This window comes from Paralichthys olivaceus, chromosome 11 (assembly GCF_024713975.1).
Source record: "Paralichthys olivaceus isolate ysfri-2021 chromosome 11, ASM2471397v2, whole genome shotgun sequence".
NCBI classification, from domain to species: Eukaryota; Metazoa; Chordata; class Actinopteri; order Pleuronectiformes; family Paralichthyidae; genus Paralichthys; species Paralichthys olivaceus.
The window spans coordinates 21,545,777-21,566,022 of NC_091103.1; the positions used below are offsets into that span (position 1 = coordinate 21,545,777).

Below are 20,246 nucleotides of genomic sequence, written 5' to 3' on the forward strand. Positions count from 1 at the left end.
AACACAACTAGTAATCTTATGTTTTCATTAGTTTGTCTTCTAGTTAGCAGGATTAAACAAAAACTACTGGAATGATTAGACTGGGTGGAAGGTTGTCTTTAACATTGCGAGATAGGGCTGTTTTTTTTTTACATTTTCATAGATTTATCAGAGAATCATTTATTGGTCTTATGAAAATCAGGTATGCTTACGGGGGCTGATATAATGTTTGTCATTTGGTGCAGATCTAGAGAATGTATGTGTAGTTTCATCAGGGGACTGTTGGGCCTTGGTGTGCTCTGCTGAGGGACATTCTAGTTTAAGTTTGTAAAAAATAAAAAATACAAATCAGATCTTGTGGAATCAGCTACTCAGAAAAAACTCCATTGATATACTGATCCTGATTTCATATCAATATCTTATTAATATTATTTTGATAAGATCCTCCAGAACTATCCTGATGAGGAAGTCGATATGAAGTTAATGTGCATGGAAACTTTGTGGATTAAATAAGGAAAATAAAATATTCCCTCTCCGCCCCTTTAGCTTCACAAGGCATTTCAGGATCTCAGCTGTTTTAGGACAATGTCTTCTCCTGCTGACTTTGAGTCTGTGAAGTGGACATCTCTACACTTGGACTGTGTGCTGGCTTCTCCAAGGAAGACAAGCAGCCCTCGGCCAGCTGTCCCCTGCAGGGTCTGGGTAGCTTGTTGCTCTGCCTTCTCACCCCACACCGACAGGCTCTACTTTCCTCAGATATAAATAGATAACGATGCTAACAGATGCACCAGGCCCTGTCTATCTATCGGCGCTCACGCACACATATATGCACACATACACTGTTACCCACCTATTCTTACACCCAGAACATTCTGGAAGTAATTTGAAAGAGATTAGGCAAGACAATGATGTGCATTCTGCAAAGATGAAAATGTGAACGTGTGATGTGGGTTAACAACCCGAGGATTAAAGAAATCAATTAACAAGTTTGAAGAGAGCAACTAATAAGCGTGTCATTCAGGACCATGCAAAAATAGTCAACTATATTCAGAAGCAGGTCTTGGCTCTGAAAACTGCAACTTCAGATTAGACTGAAATATCCAATGCCAGACAAGCTAATGTGACAAAAGTGAAGACACTGGGAGACCAGGGGGAAACCGGACGAGAAACAAAGTTGTAGGTCAAGAGTAAAGAGAATTAATGAGTAAATTAAACAATAATCTAATTTCCTTTCTCAGTGTTCTAATAAAATCTCCTCTCCTCTCCAGCAGCCGGTGCAGGTTCAGCCTCCCGAAAAGGAAAGTGAGGAGGACTCACCGTTCGCAGGAACTGGATCTCCTCCTCTCCCTCTCCCCCTTCTGCCATCCTTTGCTGAGGGTTATTTGCAGATCCTCAGGAAAAAAGAGAAAATCCTTTATGTTTTCTTTCTTCAGGATTTGGATCTTTTTAAAAAAAAAAATCTCCTTTGCTACGTCCCCTCCCTCTCTCCCCCCGTCTTTTCTGGTTTCTGTACCCCCTCTCTCTTTCTCTCTCCTCTCTCTCAGTGTCTCTCGCTCTCAGTGCTGGTGTGTGTGGGTGTGCTGGAGGACAGCGTGAGTCCTGTGGCTCTCACGCTGTTGTGAGAGAGAGTGACGGGAGGTGAGGCTGACCCGGGATCCTCTCTCGCATCGCAACCCCCCCAACCGCAAATGAGGGAGGGAGGGATGGTGGGTGAGGGAGGGAGGGAGGAAGGGAGGGGCAGGCACCTTGTTACACATTTACACTGCTCCCCATCCCACTGTGCCGCCATGTTTGTAGAAGTGGGCCACTCCTTCACACAAGCTGTCCCCCCCTTCCAACACACACACACACACACCTCCCTCCCTTCCTTCCACATGTCTGAGGCTATAAAAGGAAAGAGGGGGTGAGGACTAGTCTTTGAGGAGCGTTCAGTAAGAACACACAAACACACCTTCTCTCCTCAGTCAGCTGTACTCTTCCTCAAAGCCTCCAGAATCAGGGGTGTTAGTATCAACACTGAATCCGCTGCTCTGACAACGAAGGAGAAAACTGAGACTGTATCTGTATCACCTGACACTCAGCTGGTCAGGATGTACCACAACACAGATAATCCACACAAACTGCGTATCATAACACAGTACCTGAGTAAGAACTAAGTTTACAACAGAGCCGGTTATTTAGGTCGTTAATGACAAATCTATTGATTAAAATAAACTTGATTTAAGGTCAAATAAATTTGGAAAATAGATTCCCTGACATCAACTTCTATAATTGTTGATTGTTAAAGTCCCCCAGTAGCTCAGTTGCTTGAATGGGCTTTGACATGAGTGCAGCTCAGGCCGCAATTTTCTGTTTAAACCCAACTGAGTCTGAGAGAAAACTAAGCGGGCCTCACCAGAACCCAACAGGGATTCATTTTTTGTGTCCGAACCAGACCCGAACCCTATGTGTTCACCGATTACAGTTGAAGGGTATAATCTCCTCACAGGGAGAGTAAATGAAGAAGGAAAGTGGAGTTAACATTTTTAGGCCATAAGAGGATTTTTTTCATGATACACCATTTAACTGTAATTTTGAGGAACACAGAAGAGTTTAAGGACATGTAACAGGCTTACTCTCCAATTACAATTAGCTCAACCAGGCAGCTGTGAACTGTCTGTGTTCTCACCTAATTGATCAGATAATCTTAACATAATAACTTTATCCTGAAGTAACTGAACATCTGTTTGATCAGAGCAAAGTGATGCACATTCAGTGCAGTGGATGCTCCAGATCCTTTCTCACAGTCCGATCAATAATGCGGAGGGGGGGGGTTTGCAGAGACATTATGTCAGGTTTTTAATGCACCTTAACACTTTGCCATTAAATTTGAGATTTTATGCCTCAGTGTTAGCAGAGGTCTTAGTTGCAATGAAAACAGTAATTAATTACCACCCTGTTATTTTTAACAACTTTGTCCCTTAACTGTAAAAATATCACTGACCAACGGCTTCCAGATGTTTCTGTGCTGCCTCTGTTGTCTGGCATGTGTGTTAATGACTGGACATGGATGCAAAAAGGTCTTTGAGACACTTCAACAAACAATATGACGTAGAATATTACTGCTTAACATGATGCGCAATATCTCGCTTTAATTATCATGTCCTGTATGTGCAATGTGAGTGTACTTTAGTTAATGCACAATATTTTTCCTTCCATTATTATCAGGTAAAGTATTCAACTTATCTAATGTGCAATACTTAGTTCTTATTTGTTATTTACAATGATTATTTTTCTATTCCCATTCAGTCTGATTTTTAGTTTATGCTTTTGTATTTTGATATATTGGTAATCTTACTTGTATTGTTATTCAGTTGATACTTTATACTTAACTTGTTTTTTTATATTATTCTTTGTTACTGTAACTTTGGAGTAAGATCTGGCACACTCATTTCCTCCATAAAATTTGATCTGGTCTCATCTTATAAGAAAATGTCACAGTGATATTTTTGTTGATTCCATTTTGTAATTATAAGGTGACTATTTAACAGAAAAATAGTTTTTCTCACTAACATTCATCGAGTAAAATTAAAAAAAAAACATGAATCTGTTTCAGCTTCTCCAAAGTAAGATTGCATGCAATTCTGAATTGTCTCTGTTTAATATACTTTTGAATTTAATATCTTTGTTGTGTGGACAAGAGCAATTTGAAGATGACAGACTGAGCATAAGAGTAAAATCTGTGTATTTTTTTCCTCATATCTTTAGAATAATAACAGTGATAATAATCTTTTTTTCCAGAATTAGCTGAAACATTCTTTTTGATGTAACTGGATATTAGGAGGTATCTTCCTCCTTCAGTTCAGAAACACAGACACTAAACTGATCACATATAATCAATGCATCACATCATATATTTTGCAGCTTTTCTCCTGACATGGAGGACACCGGTGGATCTGCAGGAGTGTCCGGGCAGGGCACACCCCTCCCGGTCACATCAATCGGTGAGGATGCACCAGACTGGGAAGGTAGAAACACACACACACACGCTGAGAACCCTTCAGTCTGCACAACCATTCCTACCTCCACAGTCTCCATCTGTCCGTCACCATGCTTAACCCATCTCCCTCTGTGATGGCAGCTGGCGGCAGTTGACGCGGGGCCGGGGACTCTGCTATCCGGGGTACAACAACTCCGAGCAGCCGGGGGGAACCAGCAGTGAGGAGGAAGAGGATGTGATACACCACTGAAGCAGAACTGACATGAATTCTGGGAGTTCGAGTCCTGGCTCACAAGTGCAGCTGCAGGTGCGACGCCGCGCCTGAAGATGGCGACATTGCAGAGAAAGTTGAAGCAGTGACCTGTGATTCCAAAAGTGACAAAAGAATTAGAAACGTACGGAGGCCGAGGGGGCCCAACGTGCAGCAGATAAGAAAAAACACTTGCAAGTAAATAAAACTATTCACCAAGAAAGTGATGAACATGGCTGTAGATCAATGTTTAGAGAAGTTCCATCACCACTGACGAGTCTCAGTCTTCAATAGATTCACAAAGTATTACACTACAGACAGGTTCATCACTTATTTGGGTCCCATGGAAACATGTACGGTGTTTAAGCTTTTTGCAGAGTTTCTGTTTTCGCATGTGCAGTTAAATTGATAAAGGTGTTTTCTTAATTTGTGTTTGTTCTATTTGCATGTGTTTTCTTCACTTATCACGGTTGAATAAAGGTAAGTCTGGGTTCATTGTCTTGTAAAGTAAAGTATTCTGGTTCCTCAAACCTTACATAATAACGTACATCAAACGATATAAAGGGCTGATGCAAAGATGTAAGGTGGCTCCAAAATAGTGTTAGGCTAACGCTAGCTTTATGCTAATTACTTTGTGAACAGCTAACGGTGACAAAAGTTTATGAATTTTTCACACAATAAAATAATCGAATTCCTTAACGATGTATTAAGTATGTTATTCACATATTAAAGTGCCCCATTCCATCTTGATTCAACAGAAACCCTGTTAAAGTCTCTTTTCAAACCCGTCGATTTAATTAACTTCTGGATTTACAAGAAATAAAAGCTTCATAACAAAATTCACAATCCGTTAATAGCCTTAACGATTTGAATTTATTTCATGATCTTATTGAATTTATGATCTACCAAATGTCTTTATTTACCAGCTGGACAAATTGATTGCAACTTTTCCTTTTTGAAAGTGCTGTTGCTTAAGATTACAGTTAAATTATCACATTATTCGTTTCTTAATACATCATTCCCATGTTTAAGTCCCTCAGTGATCGTCTTTCTAATGCAAATCCAGATGCATTTTTTGGGGGGACTTAGCATGCAGGGGCCCCGTGCCTCGGTGCATCTCTCCCCTGCTTTTGAATGCCATATCACCCACACTCTCCCTGCCAGCCAGTCAGCTTCCTGCTGCAAAGAAGCCACCTCTGCAGACTCGGGAACATTAATGTCCCCTGTTTGATCGCCTCTTCCTCTCGATGTGTTAAAACAAGGATGCCTTTGAGACTCCCTGTCCAGCTGCACAGGCACATTCACAAGCACAAACACTACCTCCCTGTGTAATCACTTGCCACCCTGAGAAATGACAGAGGGGGTGACGAGAAAGAAGAATTCAGGATTATATACGTGATTTGGGAGACCCTGGATGAACAAATATAGCAGGGAGATAGGAACATTATTTCTTTCCAGGAATCTATTCTTCTGCCCAGTTCATGCGATGCTCCAGGAAACAAAAAGTGGCATTGAGGTGTGGCACTTTTTTTGTTGTTGCCTCTTACAAATAACCGCAGTTGTCACTTCCTGGAGTGCACTGATGGTGCTCAGTTGATTGCTCATCACCATCTCTCTCTTAACTCTCCTCCTCCTTCCTCTGCTGGTACTGCATTTCACTATTCTCTCTCTCTCTCACTCTGACTCTCTCTCTCTCTCCCCTCCCTCTTGTGCACACATTCACACACGCACACACACAGAAACTAATGTGAGTTCCCCTATCTGTCAGAGCCAGTTCCTCCATTTAAGATGCTGACTTGTTTATGTTGCAGGGACAAGTGGAGGACTTTCGTTCGCTCTTGCACTTTACTTTGAGGCTTTTGTTTCAGGCTTAACGTGTCAGCTTTGTCGCTGGCAGAGGAAGCGTGAAGTCTGTTCTCCTGCTGATTTGTGGTTGATAGATATCTTCAGATAGCTGAGACAGTGTGGCTGACTGACACACTCACTGAGCGGTTTGATCAGCAGGCTTGAGGCGGGGAGTTTAGTCTAGTCGATGACTGGTTGGTGGGCAGGCCTCACCCCCAGCAGCTCTCTGTCCTGTGCCCGCTCCTGCTGTCCTGGGCACATAAACACATAAAGCACACAGGCGAGGAGGAAGAGGAGGAGGAGTAGGGTCAACCATGGAGCTGTAGGGAAACGCTCAGATGCCCGTGCAGATCGCCAATGCAGGAGGAGTGCCGCTAAGGAGAAGAGCTCTGCAATGAACAAGACCAAGAGGTAACTAAAAAAAAGAAGAGGGTGCTATCCAAACTGAGAGTCTGGTGCACTCAACCACTCGCAGCTCAGTTTAAGTATGTGTCAGCAGCAAGTGTTTCATGTGCAGCAGAGATGTGTGAACTCTGAGGTTATCGTTATCTGAGAGACACTGTGGTTTCTGCAAAGGCTCTCAAGCAAGTTGAAGAGAAACTGGAGCATTAACTTTTCTATCTGCAGCTTGGTGTTTTTTTTCTGCTATTTATTTGACAAGTGTTTGCAGTTGCAGGAAAGAGACTCTGTGTTGAAAAGAAATGCTGCAGACACTTATCACACATACACACACAGTCATAGCTGAAGTCTGACCTGCATATCAGTGAAGCTATCAACTTCTCAAATTATTTGTGTGTAGTGCACACAAGCGAGCCCTGACTGACATTCAACAGTTGTGCGTTCCTGTTGCTGCCTGCTCACCTTTCCATGGAGCTATGTTCTGATTTTCTGTTCTGTCCAGCGTCTCCCAATTTACATTTCACTTCAGACGTGTTCTTATGTATTTATATTTTTGCATTTGATCTTCGATGCTGCTGAAAAGTAACCATTATTTTTAGTTGTGTTTTCAGAGGTACTTTTTTTACTGCTGTAGTTGTGACCGTAGCCCGTATCAGATAACCTGTAATGAGGGGACTGATGTGTGTTGAATGTAAAACTAGTTGGTGTGTGTGTTATGTGTGATTAAGCTACCTGTGTTTGAGGTGGACTTGTGGAGTGGCCACAGGACTGACGTTTCCCTTCAGTAGAGAGGTTATCTTAAATCAGTAGTAAAAAAAATAACAGGTGATGCCAAGATTGGTCTCTAATAAGATGTGCAAATGACTAAAACCATGTGAGGAAACCGAAATTACAGGAATATAATAAATAATTGAAATATTAAATAAATAAATGAGACTTGAAAATCCAATATAAAGCCAAAAAGGGGAGAAAGATGAAGTTGACAAACTAAATCAATGAAATTAAATCTTAATGAGTGTTGAATGTGTGTGGTTTAGGTATTACTTTATTTGTGGGGACTGAAATCTAGTTACTCAGAGTCATCACTGGGATAATAAACAAGTCACCATAACATAAGTTGTTACATTTTAAGGGGAAGACATGTTTTAGGCGAAGGATAAGAGTTATTAAGAGTTTTTATTGTTTCTTTGGAACCGTTAACAGCATTAATACTGACCTTGTGAGGACCAGTGCACCTGTTGGGGACCAAGTCCTGGTCCTAATGAGGCAAAACATCATTTCTGAGGTCCTGGTTACAGTTAGCAGTAAGATGTGAATTGTGTGTAGGTTAAGGTTAGGAATTAATTAGTCATGGTTAAGGTTAGGGATACGGTTTTGGTTAGGCTGTCAACAATGAATGGAAGCCAATGCAATGTTCTTATAAGGATAGCTGCACAGACCAATGTTTGTGTGTGTGTGTGTGTGTGTGTGTGTGTGTGTGTGTGTGTGTGTGTGTGTGTCTGGCACACAGGTAGATGGAAAGCTTTAACTCCCACATGCCAGGTCAGGCTCTCAAACACATGACTCTTCTTTTTCCTCACAAGTTTATTTGCTGTAGATTATCAATAAAAGTTGTTACAGTGGCTTTATATAATGTAGTGATTGAATAACTCGTGGCAGTAGATGATGCAGAAGGGAACAAAAACACAGGTTGTGAGAGCGGAGAGCAAAGGAGAAAAAGAACAGCTCACAAACAAGGCCTTCAAAGGGCCCTGGCTTCAATTAATCAATTAAGGAAAGAAAGAGAGGAATTTGCATATCCCCCCGCCAGTGTGAGGGCGAGAGAGGGAAAAGGGGGAGGCGGAGGGGGAGGCGGAGGAGGATGCTGGGGGAAGTGGATCTGTGGCCAGGAGTCCTGACACGGATGGAAAGGGGAGTGAGAGGGGTATTTCCAAAGAGAAAAAAAAGGAGAAGCTGTTTCCTGAATGGCTTGAATAGAGCATGGCTGAAGGAAGAAGGGAAAAGTGGGTAAAGGAGGAGTCAGGAGGGAGCAGGAGGTGTGGGATGTCTTCTTCATACAAAATCTGTAATATGATGGACCCACACCCGAGTTCAGTGATGATAAAAACCCTCATTGTCATGTGCGTACTGTTAAATAAAGAAGGCAAATGATCATATCCACCCACGTTGGGTTTCTGGCTTTTTTGAAAAGGTGGATGCAAATTTCCAAACAGTAACTCCATGTGTCCTCCATCTCAGATTTGCATGGTAGTTAACCACATCATCAATTTATTACATTGATTATTTACCGACAACACCCGTTTGGTATCTTTAGCTGGCCAAGTTTGTTCCACAGAAAAGAGCTCAGTGGTTGTGCTGTGCTGTGGTGTGTTACCTGCTCAGCACTTTGGGGGGAAATTCCTTGACAAACGTCATGACATCAATAACATTTCCCCATCAGCACTTCTGTTTTGTTGCTGTCGTGTGTCCTCGTGACAGACAGAGATGGATTCACTCTGAGTCACAGAGAGAGATGTCAGGTTGTAAAGGGCACGGAGAAAACCCTCCATCACAAGTCAGAGATTTAACAGAAGATGGCCTCACGTATGATACTTATTTATTTTAGTGTACTTACTTCATTAGTTGAGACTGAATGAAATACAACCATCTTGATATTGTACATGTGTATTTTACAGCAAATAAATGAGTCATCAAGCAGAAGCATATGATAGGCATTTCTTTTATTACAATTTATTGATATTACTAATTTAAAAATGAAATCTCAATCAATCAATAATAAAAATAATTAGCTGTAGACCTAAAGCGTTAATGGATAAATATTTGCCTCCAGAGTCGCAAATTGTAGGTTCAAGTCCCACCCGAGTTCCATCTCTCTGTTAGGGTAGCAGGGGGGCCAATCGCAGCTGACATTGGGGCGAGAGGCGGGGTTACACCCTGGACAGTTTGCCAGTGTGTCGCAGGGTCAAGATACAGAGACTAATAACCATTCACACTCACCTAACACCAGTCTGCTTGTCTTTGGACGGTGGAAGGAAGTACCTACAAAGTGGAAGTACCTACCCACACAGATACAGGGAAAACATACAACATTCACATAGAAAGAACTCGGCCGAACTGAGGTTTAAACTGGCCACCACTGTACCACTATGCCACAGTCAACTTAAAGCAGTTGAGTGAAACCCAAAGTCTGAGTGGATAATGTGTCTGCCTCTAGAGCTGGGGATCATGGGCTCAAGTCCTGCCTGGGTTATGTATGGTTTAAACTTCATTTCCCTTTTTAAGTACAGAAAACTGTTCATTTGAATCAAGGAGATTTGTACAATGGTTTTCTGAACATAAAGGCTAATATTTCCAACTCACTCACTGATTTTGATTTCTTATGTATTCCATCATCTCAAATCAAACATGAACCTGTACAACACACCACTGTGATAATCTAAGCATAAAGAGATGAACTGAACCCTTCAGTTTATCTTAAAGCACAGACATTACAGAAGGGCATCAGGTCTATGAGGGACTGATACAATGAACCCAGTCACCTTTATTATGTTCTCATTTGGCTTCTCCCACTGAGGTTTGCATGTGTTTGTGTTGTGGGGCTCACCTATCTTAAAATAAAACAGTTGACGGTGGTACATGCTGTCCTGTTTAGTGTTGGTGTTTTGATTTCAGTGGCCAGTCAGTGTAATGAGGCGAGGAGGAGGTTTTTGTTGCCCAGCAGGTTTCCAAACGTCTGGGGTTGGACAACCAGGATCCAGAGGGATTGGGGTCATCACTGTTTCTGAGTGTGGGCATGACTGATGGGGGCACTGTGTGCTGTGAACAGCACGTACAGGCAGGAGAGCAGTGTCCCCCAGTGCGGTGGTATGAAAGTGTGCATCCATGAGAGTCCATTCATGTGTCGTACATAAAGCTAACGCATTTGTGTGTGTGTGGAATGTGGATGCGTGTGTGTTGTGTGCGCAAACAAACAGAGGTTAAGAGAAGGGGATGTAAGTCTGGTCATTCAGGGAACTTGTCACCAGTTCTCTGAACTTACAGTGTTTCCTGGTAATTTCATCACATCTGCTGCAGAACACAGACCAGCACAGTTTTTCCAGGTTGCATGCAATGCAAATTTTTTGGTGTGATATCTGAAATATGCAATCACAAAATGTTGTTTTAACTCCCTTTTGAGGAGACACAAATAATGATGAGGCGCCCCGGCTGGAGGAACCTGGATTGAACTGTTCTCTCAACTTTTTCACAAAACTGAAGCAGTTTAAGTGTAAAAAGTTTGAGAAGCGTCAGTTACTGGATGTTGTGTAATACAGTCAGAAGTTGCTAAACTGAGCCCTTGATCTGAAGAGGAAGCGTTAATCGCATCATGAAACACAGGAGTCTCCTTTGCCTTATTTAGGGGATTTGAAAACCCCTTAATAAGTGAGTCCATGGTAACTCTGCAGAAAAAATTGTGTTGCTCATCGTCTGTGATTAAACTTTCTTTTGGAATGACCACACTCACTGCTGGGTGTGGCCAAAGGTGTGGCAACTCACTTTTTTAATCCATATTCCTCAGGTTGGCTGAAGCAAAAACCAACATTCATCTTTTGGACTAAAGGCAATCCCTGAAACAAATAATTGTATAGGTCTTATTTCACAGGCGTGTGTACGAGCTGTGAGGATTGTGACCTGTAACTTTCATAAAATTATTCAGTATTTGACAAGAACAAAAGAAAGATGAAAGGAACAATTTTTTGTTGCAGAATTGATTTTGTTTCTTATTCTCTCATTTTGCATGTATCAGCGTTCTCATCAACAATGACACAGGGTGTCAACACTGTCACTCTGCTTCAGTATTTATTTTTTATTTTAGTCTCTAAATATGTTGTCCAGTTTATCCAGATGTGTTTATCTTCTGTGTCCTCCATAACACCATCAGTTACCATGGGTGTCAAAAAATGTGATGCTTTGTGTGAAACCACATCTGGCGTTAACAACAACTGGTTTCCTGAGGAACCTGAAGAATTACAGTGACTTGCACATTATTGTTGCTGTAGATGTGTGACCTCATTAGAATGTGATATAATATTGTACTTTTCCAGCCTGACTGTCAGTTCTTCAGAGTGTCCTGTCGCTACAGTTTGGTGTGCATTACTTTTTAGCCCTCAAAATGGTCAACTGCATCAATAGAAAACAGATGATGTTGCTAGGTTGATACATGAGTTACAGTTTTCATTATATTTATTTATTTACCTCATTAGTCCTCTTTGTATATCTTAAAAGAGGATGAATAGCCCATCCAACATTTAAGCCTGTGGCCTATAATCAACTGTTCCGCCATTATTACCTCTGCCAATTAGGCTAAGTTCTATATCCTGTCCTTTTTTATTTGTTGGTTGGTTCGTATGTTTGTAGTTTTATGAGCAAGATTACACAAAAACAAAAGATTTCCACATGCAGGCAAAGGAAGAATCTGTAAAATTTTGGTGTGGCTCCAGATAAACGTGCAGATCAAGGAATCTATAATAATAATATTGTAATATAATGCAGTTCTCAGCATATATTTTATCCTCTCAGGGAATGAGGAATGGATTTGGATGAAAACAATCAGGGATATTTAGGGAAATTATAACTATGAATATCTGCAATTTGAATCAGCTTGAGGGAAATTTGATGTTGAGGTTGATGCCTTGGTGGAGGTACGTGATTTACTGAGTTCCACTCTAATCTGACTCTGTGGTGTCTTTAGGTAGAGACACGCAGAAAGCTGTATCGTTGTTTGCAGTTATTGGTCTGAAAATTGATGCACTCTAGCACAAACTTATCAGATGTGGAGAACCTTCACCCTCTCACCACACTCTGCTCTACTTATTTTGAGGCTACTGAAACCCTTTCTCTCTCTCTCTCTCTCTCTCTCTCTCTCTCTCTCTCTCTCTCTCTCTCACTCTCAGGAAACCCAGTGACAGCCCTGCTGTGCTGAAGAGCAGGAAACTGGTCCCGCGAAGGAGGAACACATGTCCCAGTCCTCAGGACATCAGCCGGGCCTTGCAGAGCCCCAGCTCCCCTCCCATCTTCAGCGCTGCCAGCCTGGATGAGCTCATACAGCGCTGCCTAAACTGCTTTGGTCAGTCTCCGTCTCATGCGTTTGCATGTGTTCCCAAAGTTTGTGTCATGTGTCTTCACTCTTTATTAACCAGGTTATATAAATGAGGGACGAGAAGGGAGAGTAAGCGGGTAACACAGGGTGAGAGAGACTGACAAGGAGCAAGAGAGAGGGAGGGAGCGAGGGAAACAAAGACCAGTCTCATACAATCAAGCTTTGTTCTGTTGGGCTGCAGAGGCCAACTAGCTATTCCCATGCACTGTTAAACTATTTGAGCCTCTCTCTCCTCGCTCCCTCCATTTCAGCAGTCTCAACCCTCTTCATTTGTCACTTCAGTCAAATCACAAATACATGCCTAGGTATCCCCTGGCATACAGAGTGTTTGTAAGTTAGTTCTGAGGGAAAACTCAACAGCAACATGTCTGAACAGAAATAATGTCCTGGTTTGTCATCAGAGGTTAAAATAATAATGAACACCAGGGATGCACTAACATATAAATATCTGAATATCCACATAACACTTGGAAGTAGTTGTTTTACATTTATCCTCAAAGTAATGTCAATAAGGCATACACACAGTATTAAATGTTTAAAGCAGATGCATGCACATGTTTCATTTAATAGAGAGAGAGACACATACATACGTGAGTATGAAAAGTATATTGACAAAGCATGAATGTGTGTCTGTCTTGTGTTGCTCAGTTAAGGTTAACCCTGAGTAGTGACGCCTACACCCATGCAACTGTCTTATTCTTACTCCTTGTTCCCTTTGAGCAGCAACTTAGATTAAACGCTGTGAGAGACAATGACATAATGTATGTCTAAGAAATGATTCATTTATATTTTATTTGTTGGGGATAAACACACTTTACTTTGACAAACAGCTGTCCAGTGTGAGTATCATTGTGTTTTTAGTGAATGCTCATTCGCAGCACCCATGAAAACATTATGTTAAAAAGAGGGATAAAATATAGAGAAAAGTTCCTTTCATAGAAAAAGCTGTATGACCAAAGGATGCATATGTTTAGATGTATTTTTCTTTATGTTTATTTAGGTCAAAGTTCATGCAGTAAAGTGAACAGGTGGAAAACACAGTGCAGGTTGTCATTATGTCTCTCAGTAAACGGACACAGTCACACCCAAAGAAATTTAAAATCAGTCAACATGAGCTGCTCATCTTCAATTATTTGATTGAAAAATTTGAAATCTAAAACTGAAATGAACTGAGCTGAACTTGCTGACTCATGAGGCATGGTGCACGGGTTTTTTTTCCTCTTGTTGTTGTTTTTAACAACATTAATCCTCATGGTGTGACGCGCTGTCGTGTTTCGCTTGCAGATTCCGAGGGGAAGCTGTCCAGCCCCAGAGGGTCACAACTGGTCCATGTGACGCTGATGATGCACAGTTGGGTCGTTCCATCTCAGACATTCGCCCAGAAACTTCTTGCCCTATATCCTCCGTTGTCGCTCTGTGCAGCACACTGGGCCAACCGGTGCACTGCTCCCAATCACATGTCCACAGTCATTAATCAGATCAGAAAACAGACATGGCTTTGTTTTGCACTCCTTCACGGCAAAGCAGATTTGAAGTACATATCCCTGCCGGTGTTTGGTGTAGTGGTGTGCGGTATCTGCATGTGTGCTTACATCCTTGACTCCTTTGCTCACTTATAAGGACGGTACACTGGATAAGCGGGCGCTGAGACGGGCCCAGATCTGCCACCTTGTCAGGTGAGTAAGGGCACCAGACACATGAGCGTGTTGTATGACACAATGTGTGACAGAACTGGTTATCCTGCTCTATTTGCGGGTAGTAAACATGGTTTCTGTGCTGCTTCGTGGCAAGGCAGTGGATCAGCCAGTTCCCGGCCGTCTTCGAGGCAGACCCTCTGCTTGAGCAGACCATGGGGGACCTGTGGGCGCTGGTCCGGTCAGATGGAGCGGAGATGCACTCGCAGCTCAACGATACCTCTTGCTTGTGAGACTTGTTTTGATTTGATTCACTGTCATGTCCTGGAGGAATTGTACTTTGCTTATTTGGCCACGACTCAAACACTCTATAAATAGAAAAAACACTCTATTTTTGCCCTGTTGATCGGCTTTCTTTTTTCCAGCGGCCCTCATGTGAATATATCCCAAGCACCCTCACCCTCGGTGAAGAAGAGGAAGGTCTCTCTGATCTTCGACCACATGGAGCCGGACGAAATGGCCAAGCATCTCAGCTACCTGGAGTTTAAGAACTTCTGTAACGTTTCAGTAAGTTCAGCGTAAAAGTTCTCTTCGTCATTTCCTTAAAGGGATAGTTCACAGAAAAATGAAAATTCACTCATTATCTACTCACCACTATGCCGTTGGGGTGGCTGAAGTGTTTGAGTTAGAAAACATGAATCAAATGACACAGTTTCGAGTTGAATTTTGTCTAACGGACACTTGGATGACACCCCAGGAACAGTATGGTTTTTTTACGTAACAACTCTGTTTACCCCTGAAACCAAAAGTGTTTTGTGGACTCAAACACTTCACCCACCCCAACGGCATAGTGGTGAGTAGATAATGAGTGAATTTTCATTTTTGGGTGAACTATCCATTTAATGAGAAATCATCATGTTGAGAAGAGAAACACAATTGGTGAATGTACATACCATGAAGATTAAAGAACATGTCTAACTGACCAAATGATAATTAAAATGCTTAATGTCACAGTTAATCCCTGATAAAGAAAGACGCGACACACTTCAGAAGCAACTGTTAATGGAAACATAATCTGAGAAACCTTTGAGCTAATCAAACCCTCCATGATCAATTTAAATTAAAATGTACTAGTCCTTCTCTGTAACTAAGAGTTTGGTGCAAAACAGAAACAGTTGTCCATAAAATAAAATGCAAAGGGTTTACAGTCTTTTTTATTTATCTGTGGTGTCAGTAAGAACTTTCTGGTTGTCAGATTGTAAGAAATTCCTTTATCTGGTGTATAATATCTTCTGCAGCACAACTTACTTTGGAGTTTTAGCAAAAGCATTTCAAAAGAAAGATCCAGTGGATAAGAGCTACTGAGCATCTTTAACAAAACCATTAAATCCCTTTACTTATGAACACCTGCACCTCCAGACTCAAACCTGCTATAACATCTTATTAGAAAGAGGCACTGGATATTCTGTTTTATTGAGAGACCAAGTTCAACGTGCCTGCCAGATGTTGGAGAGGAATTTTCTCTTTCATGACCTAGTTTTGCATTGAAAGTGGCTGAGTTATTTATTGGAGACAGTTCTCTACTTTCCTCATTTACCTGAGTCAAAGCACTGACCGGTTCTGTCTGATTGGCCAGTTCCTGGACTACCGAAGCTACGTTGTGCGAGGCTCTGTGAGGGACAACCCTGCTCTGGAGCGGTCGGTCATGATGTGCAACGGGGTCTCGCAGTGGGTTCAGCTGATGATCCTCAGTAGACACACGGCCCAGCAGAGAGCCCAGGTCTTCACCAAGTTCATCCACGTGGCTCAGGTAAAATCTTCTCTTTAAAACCTGGTTCACATGGATTTTTGTTTGAAAAAGTTGAGATGACTTTATATCCTTCACTCTGCTCTTTCCTCTGTAGAAACTCCGGTCTCTGCAAAACTTTAACACTCTAATGGCTGTAACCGGAGGCCTCTGTCACAGCTCCATCTCTCGCCTCAAAGACACATCCAACCTGCTGCCTCCTGACATCACAAAGGTATTTCACATATTACACAAAACCATGAGTCAGAGGGTTGACGACTACCTCACCACAAACTGAAATTTCTCATGTGTCATGTCAATCTCCTCCCAGAACTCCTTCTGTTTCACTCCTTCTGTTTCACCTGTTACAACTTACATTATCTGTCAGGAATCTATCTGAATCTATTAACAAGAGGTGAAGCATTTGGGTGCAACAGTAAGTGGGAGGACTAATCATTATAATTTTTCAGTAAATTGAGTTAAAAAAACACAATTCACACCCTAAAAGAAATATTTTAAAACTACATGCTATGTCCCAGTCTAAATAATGAACTGTAAAAACATGACAGGAGCACTTCTCGTTCATTTCCTGACCTCTCCCAGGCCCTGAGTGAGATGACGGAGCTGCTCTCCTCGCGCAGCAACTACAGCAACTACCGGCGCATTTACCACGAGTGCAGCGGCTTTAAGGTGCCGATTCTGGGCGTCCACCTGAAGGATCTGATCTCGCTGAATGAGGCCTTGCCCAACTACATCGATGGGGACAAGATCAACCTGAGCAAGCTGCAGCATCTGTACAGCAACATCAACGACCTGCTGGCCATTCACAGCTGCACGCCGCCCTTCGAGGCCAACAAAGACCTCCTGCACCTGCTCACGGTACGAGGCTGAACCAAGAAATTCTCAGATTTAAAAAAAAAAAAGAGATTCCACATCTTAAGAACATCTCAAATTATGTTCTTTTAATGCTTCAGCTCTCTCTAGATTTATACTACACCGAAGATGAGATCTATGAACTTTCCTACACCAAGGAACCCAAGAATCCCAAGATCCAGGTCAGCAGGGCTTTATTATCTTTAAAATAATCAGATTGACACTTGTTTTAACCTTTTCACAAAATAATCGACGTGTATGTACTTTCTGTGGGTGTAACATCTTCGAAAGAAAAGCATACACTTAGTGCTGAATTGCATCAAAGTCAGCCACATCAAAGTTCTGTACGTTGGGGCAGAGCGTGTCATGTGGTGGGTGTGCACTCTTTCTTGTTTTCTTGTTTTTCTTGCGCGCTCTGCGTCATGCTTCATCTTTTCATCTTGTCGGTCCGCAGCCCGTTGCTCCAGTTAAACCGCCCGTGGTGGCAGAGTGGGGCTCAGGAGTCACCCCCAGGCTTGACCCTGACACCATATCGAAACACGTCAAACAGATGGTGGATGTGAGTATGTGACTCTGCAGCAACCTCCGCTCTTTCACTTCCTTATTACTCTTCAGGCTTAAAGCAGAACTAAGCAACTAGATATCTGACTGCTCTGTTGCCCCCTGCAGTCCATCATGAAAAACTACAACCAGAACCAAGATGGCTACATCTCACTGGAGGACTTTGAGAAAATAGCCGCCAACTTCCCTTTTTCCTTCTGCACTCACGAAACTGACAGGTAATGGAAGCTGCAAAATAGACACGGGATGAAATGAGATGAGTTGGTGAATGGACGATAAAAACCTCATTTCTATTTTGCACTTTTCTGTCCAGGGAAGGACAAATCAGCCATGAAGAAATCACCTCTTACTTCATGAGGGGAATGTCCATATGTGCAAAGCTGGGTTACAACTTCAAAGATGCTCACAACTTCCATGAAACCACGTACAAACGGCCGACGTTCTGTGACACGTGTGGAGGCTTTGTCAGTATTTGTTTTTACGGTGTTATGGTTTTTTCTTTGGCCAAACAAACTTTAATACGATTTATCGTGTTCTCTTGTAGCTGTGGGGAGTCATCAAACAGGGCTACCACTGTAAAGGTAAGATCAGACAAAAAATTGACAACTAAAATGACAATTTCAGTTCATTCAATTTACACATTTTCTTTTTTCTTAAAAAAAGTCTTGCAGAATAGATTTCTGCTGCCTTGTGAATGTCATTTGGGACATTTAAAGGATCGACCGCAACGACCCTAGTAAAAGTGTTTCTGTTCTCAAAGTATCTGCGTTCTTCTGTGTCTCTCAGACTGTGGGATAAACTGTCACAAACACTGCAGAAATCTGGTGGGAATGGAGTGCTTGAAGAAACACAAAAACACGACTGGGTCCTGTCCGTGCACCCCCGCCCCAGACTCAAGAACCAAAGGCAATAGCTGGAGTGCGTCCTTTCTCCTCGTCATGCGAAGTACACAAATTTCCTTCCCTGTAAAATGACCATAAACACTTAATGTCTTATGTTCTGTGTCAGGTTCAGAGGAGGAGACCTTTGTTTTCCCCCAAAGTAATGAGACGGAACACGACAAAGGCTCCTTGGTTTGGAAAAATAACACCAGTGATTCGATGCTGTCAGACTGCTCCACTCAGACGGATCCCGGCGTGTGGATGCCTCAGAAAAGGGACAAGAGGGGAAACAACCACAACGCTCTTGTGAATGGATCTCCTGACAGAAAGGTAAGACGGGACCCGACAGGATTTCTTAAACCTTATTGTATTTTTTAATTCATTTATGTTTTTCCCTGTGTTATGTTCCACCCCTCCACAAAGTTTCATTGAAATCGGTTGAGTAGTTTTTGCAAAAACCTGCTAAGAATCAAATGCAGAGGAAAACATAACCTTAGTGGAGATTCTCTTACTGATGACAGCCAACGTACCTCAAACTGTGTTTTAGGACAATTTATTGGTTTATTATCTGTAAGTAAATATGATTTTTTTTGTTGTGAATGTGTCTTTTCTGTTTCCCAGGCCAACACGATGCCCACAAGAACCCAAGGCAGCTCCGTGCCCATTTCCTTCCTGCAGGAGAAGATGGAGGAGCTGCATCTCTACAAAGACAAGAGCAGAGAGCCAGACTGAGTGCTTGTGCCTTCTGAACATTTCCCCACACGGACAAAACGGCCAGATGCCACCACGTTTGTGACAGAGCTGTGTCTCGCTGGTGTTGAACTGATGAGATTTTACTGGCCAGCAGTTATAAATGGACTCCTTGATGTTTGTCACGTTTTTTAATTTTATTTCTGTCAAGTCTTAATAGTTTGTCATATTGTTTAAGCTTCAAAGATCCAATTCTACTGTAATTTATGAACATCTCACTTTGTTTTTTGGAACTCGTGCCTTGGTTTTCTGGTGCTATGATTCTACACAACCTCAGTTCAGAAGGTCACTCACAGAATCACAACCTACAGACACACAACAGTTTCCTGATCAAATACATGAATTTAAATTCAGGGTAGGAAATTAACACTAACTTCAAAAAATTGGTTCAAATAGAGTTTAACTTTGGCAGCTACAGTATAGGAGAACTTTTTTTGGTATCATGTGGTTATATTGATGATGGTCTGTTCTTTCTCTGGTTTTATTCGGTCTGACAATCGATCAAACCACTGCAGCCTTTATTTTTAATGGTAACTCTTGATTGCAGTTTTGTTTTAAAAAACTAACATGGCATTATCATCTGGTTTCTATGAAATTTCCTGAAAATGTTTATTTTTTATTGCCATGACACAAAAGTTTGTTCTTCCACCACTACCTTGGTTGGTAAATACTGAAATGAGCCTGTGGAGCCTGATCTATCGAGAGTGTGGATACCCAACCTGAGTCCATTGGGCCCCGTCAGGCTGGGTTCAGATAAAACATTTTGAAGAGATGTTCAGGTCAGGGTCAGGTTTGGTCCCATTAGCTGTGTTTTCTACTTGATTTTTTACACCACATGTGCTTATCAGGGAAAACATCAGGATTGGGTCGGGTTCAGACACAAAAACCAGAATGCCGGGTTCGGGACAGGTTCAGTGTGTTTTCTCAGCTGAACTCAACTCTAAATCCATCAGCCACATCAGCAAGCAGCAAAAAAATGTTTATTTCCTGCCCTGACCAGTTTTTGAATAACATCATTCTTCAAAAGGTCACTGAGGGTTCAGCAGGACTGCACTGGAGATGTTTGCTCCAAAATTGTCTTGTTTTTTGTTTGATGTGTTTTTATTGTCTGTTGTTCACAATTTCAGTTTTGTTGAAAATGAGAAAATACACCAATAATAATAAATCATT

General features: G+C 41.9%; 2 protein-coding genes across 28 annotated transcripts in view; one reads left to right on the forward strand and one right to left on the reverse strand.

The window, feature by feature from the left end:
• Positions 1–4,175, reverse strand: part of ryr1b (ryanodine receptor 1b (skeletal)) — a 64,412-nt gene extending 60,237 nt beyond the window's left edge. For 22 of the 24 annotated variants that reach the window (XM_069535057.1, XM_069535051.1, XM_069535050.1 and 19 more), the window contains exon 1: positions 1,297–1,477. In XM_069535057.1, the coding sequence (XP_069391158.1) occupies positions 1,297–1,344 (48 nt within the window). In that variant the 5' untranslated portion in view covers positions 1,345–1,477. Of the gene's footprint in view, positions 1–1,296; positions 1,478–4,041 lie in introns of those variants that run through there. The other 2 variants (XM_069535035.1, XM_069535055.1) reach the window with 2 other exon arrangements.
• Positions 4,176–5,917: 1,742 nt separating this feature from the next.
• rasgrp4 (RAS guanyl releasing protein 4) lies at positions 5,918–20,244 on the forward strand. Of its 4 annotated transcripts, none has more exons than XM_020088287.2 (17): positions 5,918–6,464; positions 12,386–12,558; positions 13,876–13,987; positions 14,205–14,267; positions 14,383–14,514; positions 14,651–14,792; positions 15,862–16,035; positions 16,130–16,246; positions 16,615–16,890; positions 16,986–17,066; positions 17,339–17,443; positions 17,554–17,663; positions 17,759–17,909; positions 17,990–18,026; positions 18,232–18,363; positions 18,454–18,656; positions 18,948–20,244. In XM_020088287.2, the coding sequence occupies exons 1-17, from the start codon at positions 6,448–6,450 to the stop codon at positions 19,056–19,058; spliced, it is 2,136 nt and encodes a 711-aa protein (XP_019943846.2). In that variant the 5' UTR covers positions 5,918–6,447; the 3' UTR covers positions 19,059–20,244. The 4 variants fall into 4 exon arrangements, with proteins under 4 accessions (XP_019943846.2, XP_069390743.1, XP_069390744.1 ...); XM_069534642.1 differs by having other exon boundaries at positions 18,232–18,351; XM_069534643.1 differs by having other exon boundaries at positions 5,975–6,464; positions 14,351–14,514.
• Positions 20,245–20,246: the final 2 nt, after the last annotated feature.